Raw genomic sequence first — 10,930 nt, 5'->3', positions numbered from 1 at the left:
TTCATATATTCACCGAAGCCTCCGCCGCCTTCAACGCCTTCAGCATCTTCATCCCCTCTTCTTCTACTTGTAATCTAGATTTGATATACTATTGGTGGCATTGTAAGAATCATCATTCATCTCTTTTACATTTGTTATACAATATTTACTATTGTTCATCCAATTAAGTGTGAGTATCCCACATGGGCTATGGGCGCAGGCCTAATCCCGGCAGAAGTATGTGCATCTAACTTCTTATGGGATATTGTGCAATATGGGAGTAGAGATCCATTACATGTCTTATATCTTTTTGTCTCGATCTTGAAGGTTTGGCAGGTAGTCAAACCAACGAGACAGGTAAAGGTATTAAGGCTTGAGTATTGCATGATTCGACATTATGCTCAGGGACAGTGGTCATGGGTGGATAGCCTGGTTAGCATCTAGTGCGTAACGGTGATGTCATGAAACTTAAAGTTATTGTCTGATTTATCTTAATACCACAGCCCTTAATACCACAGCCCACGTGGCATGCAGAGGAATCTGGGGCGGACAATTGATCTGTGAATACCACTACATGCGGCATCATGGTGCACATTAGGATGCACTGCCCACATCAATGTTGCATATATTTACCTTGACTATGATATTGTACATGTGTGCTTTATTTTATCTTTTAAATCACATGTACTAAAGCATGGCTAGCTGCAGGAAGCTCAGGCCTATCTTCAACCATCGATACAGCCCTACACAAGAAAATATTGGTCTAGTAAGACAAGAATTTAACGAATACTAGAAGTCTCGCATGAGTGATCTTGCACAAAAAGTGATCTTCACATGGATTCAATAACGTAGGATCTCTAGGAAAAAAGATTTAATACTACAATATGTTAATCCAAATTGAAGGTATCACCGGTGCCTTCCACCTTTTCCTCAAAAGGTTTTCCATTTTCGGGGACAAACACAATGAGGGGATTTTGAGCAGAAGCGTCCTTGGGAGAGGCTCCGGCACTAGGATTTGAATTTTCTTTAGGAGTAAGGAATCCTGCAAGCATATATTTCATTTTTGGGCCATAATTGATGACTTCAATCTCTTGAGGTCATCGAAGGTGGCCGAAATGCTCTCTATTGCCGGCGGAGCCACTTCCCCCCTCGGCTAAGACTTCACTACCCTTATCCTTATCATTTTCGTTGCCCATACTCTTAGACGGTTAAGCCCGAATAAGAGCTGACCAATTAAAAGGGTATGTAGAGATACTGGAGGGGTGAATAGGAGCTAATTCCGAGTTTTAATATTGTTCAAGTTTTAGGGCTTTTGTAACAAAGAACAGGTGAGCTATTGCGAAGTAGGTGAGCCTATATGATGCAAACACAAGATAAGCTATGAACTAATGTGATGTCATCAAATCACCTTGGCTAGCTTCTACTGCGCCTTCTGCGGCCTCGTCGTCTACGCTGTGCCGCTCTATGATGTGGTACCTAAAACATCCCTGCTCACTACTCCCTCCTACGTGCGCTACCAGTATGTCTCTGTCTTGAGGTTCATGTTGGTGTCAAATCTTGTTTACAGCTCAGTGTGCTGATCAGCCGCCGTGCTAGATACATGCCACCTCTCGCCATTGGGGTTGTGTCTCTCTGCAAAGGAGTCGCGTGGTGCACCTTCACTGGACTTCACGGCGATCGCTACATGTTTGTAAGTGTGGCTATTGTACATCTTGGTCACATTCTAAAGCGAATTTCAACTGCTCTATCCGCACATATACTAACGAAGCGTTCAACTGGCAGTACCCAAACCTTGCTGGCGTGGTGTGCGCCTGTGTGCAGCTTGCACTCCACGTCGCATACATGTGCAAGATGGGAGGCTGTGCAGACTGTCAGGCCCAGGATGATGACGATCTTCTTGGCGAAGGCCTGATCGATGCTGCTGAAGACGGCTTCACCGTCAATCTGCTCAAGGACAACATCAGTCCACTCTTCTCACAGGACCCTTTCTTCATTTAGCGCTGCAGCATTTAAGTTGTTCTCCATTTAGCACTGTGACGTCCTAATTTATCTATCCAGCACTGCCTATCTATGTAGAAGCATCTCCCTTTGTTCATTTAGCGCTGCTGCCAGATTTAAATGGTTCTCCAATTAGCAATGTGATGTCCTAATTTATCTATCCAGCACTGCGTATCTATCTACAAGTATCTATCTTGTCTAGAAATATTCAGTGAAATGATCTATCTGCTGGAACATATAGTACTGGTGGAATGAAATGATCTTCCTGTTGGACCATATATGCATAATATGACTTCATTTGTTGCACGTGGTCGATGGTATCTCGAATACATACTTCTGCCACAGAAAGATCAACTAGCTCAGGCCATACAGCCTCCAAGGTAGATCTTCGAACTACAGAATCAACGCGCAATATGTCTAGAACATGTAAAGTTCGTGCCCTAATACATCTATACTAGCTCTAGTTGATTGTAGTGAGAGGAACCCTCTCCGTTTCAATTGCCAAATCCAAGCGCTTCGCGTTTCCAGTCACGAGTTTCGACGGAGTTCTGTTGTCCCAGAATGATTTCACAAGGTCTTCCAGCGGAGTTACCAAGCCCTCAATCGATTGGCTGCTGGGGATGCTGATCTGCCGCCTTCTTGGTGTTGAACAAGTCGGTTCATCCACCTGGGTAATAAACAGAGAGCTCATTAGTAAAGCTAACAGAACATGTGCGGTAAAATAAACCAACTGGCACCCAAACTCATCTGCTCACCTTGTAATCATCCCCCAGTGATCTGTCGGCATTCCCTGATATCACCAGCGTCTTCTCATGGTGACTCCTTTGAAGGTCATGGAGCTGCGCTTGTGATGCGGTGATGATAGGTTTCACAGCCTCACAAATCCCATGGTCCAATCTTAGTGATTCTGTCAAGAAACAGTTTGTAAGGAATGTAAATGCACACACTCAATCCCTAAATGAAGCAGCTCTGCAGCGAGAAATATAGTACCATCAATAGAGCAAGCAAGAGCTTTGCTTGAAATATCATTTTCTTCAAGAGCAGTGCTGACTGAAGATGAATATCTCATGTGAAGTTGGGTGCTCGCCTCATTTCCATCGCTTCATTCAAAGTAGACATATTTAGCACTACTGCACTACTCAAGATTTCTCTTTCAAACAAATCAATCAGAAAAGTCTAACTGTTGTGATTACCTTATGACTGAACTTATTGTTTCTGCATTGCTTCTTCCAAGTGCCAATACAGAATTTTGAGCATTGCTCCATTGTTCAGAGCATAGTTCTGTCTTTGTCTTGCTGCAGAATAAGGGATATACATTAGTCGTGGTACAGAAACTCGAAATCAAGTAGGAACTGAAATATAAATAACTTACCACTGCTGGAGGTTGTCCACCAAGGAACACCTCTTTTGTTCAATAGAGGATATGCTCTTGTGAAATGCCCCTTCAGTTGTCTCCATGTGGGCTTCCCATTGCTCTCTCATAGAAGAGGTGAAATCATTAAGCTTGATCGTTTCCGTTTGTAAATTATTGCATCGCTCAGAAGCTGTCCTATCAAGGCTGCTTATATCATCTTGAACCTAGTGAATTGGCCACATATAACACTCATCAATAGATTTTCAGCCATATATGTTCCACAACTTTAGCTTCTACATTGTGTGCCGCAGTCTGAATATTAAGCAATGCAAAGAAAGTGTGGCGGTACTGACAAAGTAGAAAGTGCATACCAATTTTTTCTTTCTGGCATTTGATTCTGCTAATAACCCTGCTACCTTCGCCATTAGATACTTCTCTTCATCAGCAGCACAAGCCTAAAACCATATTTTGTTGATGTAAACAGTTAATGAACTATACCTAATAACTTTCAAACAGATCTCTGGTGGAGAATCCACATAATCTACAAGAAACAATTACCTCAAACTTCGCTTGGAGCTGGAGAAGTTGCTTTTGGTGTGATGTCTGCGATTCTTCCAATATCCTTTTGAGTTCCACTGCATGAGCATCTATTGTACTAAAGAAATTCATTGTAGTTGCTGAGATAGACTTTGTTCTCTCCAAATTTCTGGAGAGTCCCTGTTTAAGTGTAAAAGTTTCTTAAACAACTGTAATCAACAACAGGAGTGGTCATTTAGAGGGAATTAATAATTAGCATCATGGTAAACCTCATGTTGCTGCTCCACCAACGAAGTTAAGATCTCTTCTTGCTGAGAATGCCCATTTTGTAGCCGAATGAGTAATTCGTCAGCATCAGCCAACAGGCCCTTCAAACACTGCAGGAACCAAATCAGACAAAGTTTACCAATAAATTACCACACTAACAACAGATCAAGATAGTTCATTCCAAAAAAAAAGAGCAAGATATTCAACAAGTCACAGAAAACAATGTGCTAATGAAGTGTACTTACATCCTCCAGGTCAGAGGTGTGCAAGCTAACTTGTCCATTTAGCTTCTCAGAGCTTAAATTAGATTTGAGGTTGAGTTCATTCACAAAGCCATGCAATTCTGCAATCCTTGAACTAAAGCTCTCTTTCGTTTCTCTTGCCTGCTTTTGAAGTCCTCCAGAAACCTATGCAAGTTTGTAATGGTTAAACCTTATGTAGATTGCATCTCCTCTTCAAGAACCTCCAGCAACCTAGATATATAATACACTTGTAGAGACATGATTTTGTGCTGGCATACCTTGCTCTTTGAGGTGATAAAAGATTGCATCTCCTCTTCAAGTACTTTTAGTTGGCTCTCCTGTTGAGAGACCGAAGTTGAGATGGTTCTATGCAAGAAACTCATGTCTTGAGTGAGCTGAGAATGGAAATGTCCAACTATATTTTTGTTTGCATCCTCTATCTTGCCTTTCCTTTCTGAAAATCAGAACACACATATATGTAAAATCATGACATCTAAAGTGAAAGGGAGGAGCATGTGGGCCAAGGGAGAAAAGGAGACGAACCTAATTTTGAAAATAGCCCAGATAGGTCGTCTGTTGTATTCTCCAGCTCAGATCGAAGTGTGTGAGCTTCACGAACAAGAACTTTTTCTAGATAAGATGGAAAAGGACAGATGGTTAAGCAAAACCACCTTTAGGCACTAACACTAAAGCAAATATCTTGAAGCGAAATGTAACAACTATTGAATAAAGAGCTCAAGTTGTGTTCCTGGTTTCAAGTGCTAGCCTCTGTATCTGTATAGTATAGTTATTGAAGAACTTCCTACCATGGAGACAAAATGTAACGATCTAGTGAAATAAAGAACTGCGAACATGGACAATCTAATGTGTAAAGAGCTGCAGCTGTGTTGGCCTTTGTGTATGTACATAGTATAGGTATCGAGGAACTTCCTCCCATGGAGAGATCCAAACCCGCAGATCAGAGAATCATGCCATGTGTTGTCCTTACACATAATAAAAACTGTACATACGTAAATTAAGTATTAAGCCTACTACGATGCCTCAAAATCCATCAAGCTTGATAACATATCAGCATCTATACTAATAGAAACTTGGAAGTAAGGATTTGGTTCTGACCTGATTTGAGAAGATTATCTATCAGATACTCCTTCTCTTTTATTGTATTAGTTGCCTGCATATACTTCTCTTCAAGGACCGCTAGGGCACATTCGGTTTCCTGCATCTTTTTCTGCAAAGGAATGGGAAAAAACATAAATACAAGAACAATAGTTAAGTCATTCAACAAGCGTATGACAAGCACACATATATACCTGCAATGTCTGAAGCGTATCGCTTAAGTCTGCACTTAACACTTTCTGAGAATCATACAGTCCTTGGAGCTCATCTAATTGCTGAAATCATTTTGAGTCATAATTTTAGTTTTTAAAATAGTAAACTGCAAATCCATCACCAGGACTAAAGGTATACCTTGTCTTTTAATTCCAAACCAAGCTCTAGACGGTCCAGCTTCTCTGACATAGCCTGAAATGTTTATCCAGGATACTCAATAAGAATATGAGAATATGCACAGCCTAGTGTATATGTATAATTCAGAGTATGGTACCTTCTTTTCAGCTTCATCGGCTAAGTATTGTTCCCCTGGAATATAAATACCATTCTTTTCCCTAGCAGCATATAGTTCTGCCCAGAGAAAAACAAACTGAATAGCTATAACAACTTAAAGTATATATCTTTTGAAATGAACTAAGATCCATCGAACTAGAAAGTTGAAGAATATGAGTGCATACAATAGTTTATTTTTAAGGAAGATCCAAAACCAAGTAACACCAACTTTCTAGGCCTAACAGTTAACAAAGTGTTCTTATGTTTAATGTGGTGAATGAAGTACTGGAACTAGAACCTTGCGAAAAAATAATTCCACATGGATGTTCAAGATAATTTAACTCTCTGGATGTTACCTCCTTAAAATTCCATATGTATGTTATTTCAAACAGTTGGTATTTAAAAACAACAAAACCTGCAAGTGACCCCGCTGTAGTATGAAACATTCCACACCGCATAATTATATTTCAGAAAAAAAAAGCGCTTAACATCAACAGATGATGTAAATAAGAGATGGTTGTATTGTGTTTTCATTTAGTTGGCAACGCCAAATATTCAAGCATATTTGTAACTATGTCGATATTATCCAAAAAAGATCCAAAATCAAGTAACACCTTACTAGGCCTAGCATCTTAAAGTATATATGTTATGATTTATGTGGTGATCGAAGGACTGGAATTGGAACCTTGCGAAAAATAAATCTACAACATGGATGTTCAAGATAATGTAACTGTGTGGATGTTATCTCCTTAAAATTGCTTGTGTATGTTGTTTCAAACATATGTTACTCAAAAACAGGAAAACCTGCAAGTGACCCCCCTGTAGTATGAAATATTCGCATGGCATAATTATGTTTCAGGAAAAAAAAACACTTAAAATTAACAGATGATTCAAATAAGAGAGGGTTGTATTGTGTTTTCATTAGTTGGCAACACTGGATATTCAAGCATATCCGTAAGAAAAAGGCATACCTTGCTTGAGACGGTCCATTTCAATGTATAAATCTTTGATGAGTGCAGATTTCATCATCTTCTGGTTAACCTGCAAATCATGTGCACATAATTAATTTCAGCTATCCAAGAGGAAAGATTACTATTTCATTTGGAATTAGTTCGTCAGAAAAAAGGGCCCAACCTCTGGTTTGTTCTTGATATTTTTTGCACGATGCGCGTAGTCTAGTGTGCTTAATGTCTCGTCAAGGCAATGCACAGAAGGCGCAATGGTTGCTATGATACAGGTCTTTGTCTTCCCACCCAAGGAATCTCTTAACAATCTTGTCAACTTGCTATCCCTGCATGACAACACAACAAAAGCCTGATGAAAAAAGCAGCTTTCAAACAGAAGAATCATAACAGCTAGTAGTGCCAGTTTTACCTGTACGGTATGTGACCAGAGTGCTCCACAAGAGTATTAATGACACGGCCAAGTGTAAGCAGACTCTTGTTGATCTCTCCGGCTTCACGAGCTCGCCCCTGTAATAGATGACAACAGCTCATAAGCATTTCTCACAGCCTCATATGTGCAGTTTAATCATAGTAGGTTGGGAAACAAAAGTGGAATGCCCCAAAGGCACAACTCACATCTCTAGCACCTGACCGGGATATGTTCTCTGAGCCAGCAAGATCAACAAGGTTAAGCTTTCCGCACTTGATCATCTCTTCACCCTCTGGTGTGCATTCCTTAATATGGATGGTGATCGAGAAAATAGAGTGCGAACGACTGCTTTGCTTGTTGAGGAAAGTTTCAGCGGTTTTCCTTTTGGCAGAGCCTCTCTCAAGTATCTTGTATATCTCACTGGCTGAAGAAACTACCTCTTCTTCCAGTCCCCTAACGAAAACTCCTCCCTTCCCATCTTCCATGAGCGCCATGGGCTTCTTGGACTTGTCATCAGAGAATTTAGACTCTTCTGGAGCTAAAAGATCAGTGAGGTCCTCGTTATACAATTCGAGAAACGAGACTTTCATGCTGTACTCTGCACCCTGTGCCTCGAGAGTATCAAATATTTTCTTGACGGCCCTTGGAATAACACCAGCGTCAGATGGAAGCGCGCCATTCTGCACAAACACGTCAGGAGTTACAACTGATTCCAGGAAGACAGTGCAACAACAATGTCGGTAACCTGCAAACTCTGAATGAATTACCTGTGTTTTGCCTCCTCCTCCTTCCATTGTGTACGTTTTTCCAGTCCCAGTCTGCCCATAAGCAAATATTGTGCAGTTGTAACCATCCAGAACTTCACCCACAAGCGGAACAACGGCATGGTTGAACACATCCTGCTGTCTAGACTTTGGTCCGAACACCTACATTCGTATGTTATGGAGTAATTAGACGGATGCCAAATGATTAGAAGTAGAAGAGGTAGAAACAGCTTCGATGGAGAATTTGCAAACCTTGTCAAACACAAATGTCCGGTCTATCTGTTTGTTTGCAATGTTCTGTGCAGCGGAAACCTCCCGCCTCTGCTCGTTGCAAGTGATCACCACGGGAGTGTTTATGCGCAGCTCCTCCTCGTTTAAAGGCCTGCATTGGCCACAAATATCCAAAGCGTGAGTTTACAGGCGCATTCTGATGGTGCACATTGTTCGCAATCCTAAATACTACTTGAAACAAGCTAGCACAGTGACAACCAATATCTGCATCTGCATCTATATATACAGTAAGTAGAGGGTGGACAAACATAATTTTGTACCCAGATTCTACCAGTACCGCAAAGAAGTAACCATCAATTCACATACATATCCTTAAGCCGGTGCTGTTTAATTGGGAAATAAAACACTAGAACTTGATACACTGATAAGCGAGGAAAACATCCCAGGAAACATATCCTTGTGTAACGAACAACCAGCAAACAGTCACAGGATGCAGCTAGAAGTGGGAGAATAGCACGACACCACTGCGTAGTAACTAGCAAGTAGCGAGTTATTCACCGATGCGTGACTTAGCAGTAGTAGTACAAGCCAGGTAACAGCGAGGGGAGGCAACGGAGGACGCGCGCGTGGAACATACCTGCATCTGAGGAGGACCTGGATGTTGACGCCGCCGCCGTTGCCGCCGCCGTTACCGCCCGCCTTGGCGAGAGAAGGGGACGGGGAGGACGCGGCGATGGCGGCGCCGTTGTTGAGCGGCCGTTTCGCCTTGGTGGCGGAGCGCGGGGTGTGGGAGGGCGAGGGGGACATGGAGACGTAGGAGGACGCCGCGGCAGCGTCCGCCGCCGCCGCCCTGCGTGGGGTGGTGGTCACCATCGCCGGGCCGGCCGGCAGCTGATTGGATTTAGAAACGGAAAATCTGGGAATGAAATGAAATGTAACGGAGTTTGATCGGAGCGGGGCCAGACGGATCGGTCGTTCGTACCTTGGATCGAGGGAGGGAGGTGTGGCGCGGGGAGGGATCTGGGATGGCGGCGCCGGCGAGCGGCGGGCGGGGGGCGGGGGAGGAGGCGGAGGAGGGTTTGGGGTGGGATTGGGTTTGAATTGGTTTGAATTGAATGGAGCTGCCGGCGGGGCGTGGCCGCCTGCCTTATACAAAGCGGAGTGAAGTCCAAGGAGGTGAGAGGGAGCCGTTACGGAAAAAGTGGGAGCACGTCGTGGTCGTCGTGCGGAGCGTGCGACCCCGAGCTCGAATCTTATGATTTCAAACAAAAATAACCACGAACAAAACTTGGTCCGACCCGACCTGACCGTTGGAGGCGCTCCGCGCTCCACATGGTGCCCTCTCGAGTTCGACCTGAAATGGTCACACACACGCGCGCGCACAGAAAACAAACGCAAAACATATCAACTCTCTCGGTTTCAAATGGGTCGTTGTTGTACATGTCAAACAAAAAAAAATGTCATCGTCGATGTAAATGATGATGTAATCACTTCGTTGTGGCTGATTTAGTACTCCCTCTGTTCAAAAAAAATGCTCAAATTGTATCTAGCCATGTTTTTAGTGTTAACTTTCATACTAAATCATAAAACAGTTTTATGAACTGTGTGCACTTGACGAACATCGCCCACCCCTTGCATGGTGACGGAAAGGTATACCGTGTGTGATATGTTATTTCAGCCGTTGTTAACGCTGAAGTGCAGGGGTTACCGTAGTATAATTCGATAAGTATTTAAGTATCGAACCCACAAGAAGATAAAGGTAAATTATCTATTCTCTAAAGCCCTATAACTCACTTATCTGGCCCTTCGTACAAAGCAATGGATTGAAGTTTGTGTAAAGTGGTTTCTACTAGGAACTAGAAAACTGTAAAGTACTGAAAATAATTGTACGAAGTAAAACTAGTACAGGTAAAGTAAAAGATGTGAGGTGAAATGGAGTGGAGTAAGGTGAAGTGACTCAATGGAGTAATTGTTCAGGCAAATAGTTGTTTCATTCACAATTGGTGTCGTTGCCTATTCGACGGTACCCCAAAGAAGGTATCCTCACGGAGGGGAAAGAAGTAGGGGCCATAGGGCGGAGAGCACTCCGGATGGTGGTACGCGATTTACCCATCTTCGGAACATCTGCTCAAGGATAGGGCCTACTGCTGCTTGTCTAGAATTATCTGGGCGCTTTCGCGATGTTACAATGAGTTGTGGTTGTTTCTCTTGGGCTCCCAGTGTCGTTGCCTAATCGACGGTACCTCGGAGGAGGGATCCTCACGAGGGGGAGAAGAAGTAGGGGCCATAGGGCGGAGTGCACACGGGACGGTGGTACGCGATTTACCCAGCTTCGGAACACCTGCACGATGACAGGGCCTACTGCTGCTTGTCTAGAATTATCTGGGCGCTTTCGCGATGTTACAATGAGTTGTGGTTGTTTCTCTTGGGCTCCCAGGATCCGGCTTATAAAGGCGCACGGATCTAGGGTTTACATGGAGAGTCCTACCCGGATACAGGTTTCCTAACTACGGTACAATGTCTTGCCGTGTACGTCAAGGATCCGCCTCCCTCTATACGTCGTCCCGGATCCGGGTTCCTCA

At 43.1% G+C, this 10,930-nt stretch overlaps 1 protein-coding gene across 1 annotated transcript; it reads right to left on the bottom strand.

Moving 5' to 3' along the window:
• Positions 1-2,257: 2,257 nt before the first annotated feature.
• On the bottom strand, positions 2,258-9,221 carry LOC124656492 (kinesin-like protein KIN-5A). Its single transcript, XM_047195225.1, has 22 exons — positions 8,986-9,221; positions 8,370-8,499; positions 8,121-8,279; positions 7,560-8,033; positions 7,354-7,451; positions 7,114-7,270; positions 6,951-7,020; positions 5,981-6,057; positions 5,845-5,898; positions 5,688-5,768; positions 5,494-5,605; positions 4,921-5,007; positions 4,656-4,831; positions 4,381-4,542; positions 4,138-4,245; positions 3,890-4,048; positions 3,703-3,786; positions 3,350-3,555; positions 3,171-3,272; positions 2,968-3,077; positions 2,733-2,884; positions 2,258-2,644 (listed from the first exon to the last, which is right to left on the bottom strand). Exons 1-22 carry the CDS (start codon positions 9,219-9,221, stop codon positions 2,438-2,440), a joined length of 3,201 nt encoding a protein of 1,066 aa, XP_047051181.1. The 3' UTR covers positions 2,258-2,437.
• Positions 9,222-10,930: the final 1,709 nt, after the last annotated feature.

Source organism: Lolium rigidum, chromosome 5, assembly GCF_022539505.1.
Source record: "Lolium rigidum isolate FL_2022 chromosome 5, APGP_CSIRO_Lrig_0.1, whole genome shotgun sequence".
Taxonomy (NCBI): Eukaryota; Viridiplantae; Streptophyta; class Magnoliopsida; order Poales; family Poaceae; genus Lolium; species Lolium rigidum.
Note: the sequence above shows the minus strand (reverse complement) of the source record. Positions and strands in the feature narration are given on the sequence as shown.

Bases quoted from the DNA above. Each gene is read 5' to 3' on its own strand.
- LOC124656492 (XM_047195225.1), bottom strand. From the start codon at position 9,221: ATGGTGACCACCACCCCACGCAGGGCGGCGGCGGCGGACGCTGCCGCG. The intron at 6,058-6,950 runs GTATGCCTTTTT...TTCTCTGGGCAG, and splicing joins AATGGACCGTCTCAAGCAAG to AACTATATGCTGCTAGGGAA. The intron at 2,645-2,732 runs GTGAGCAGATGA...TTTATTACCCAG, and splicing joins CACTGGGGGATGATTACAAG to GTGGATGAACCGACTTGTTC.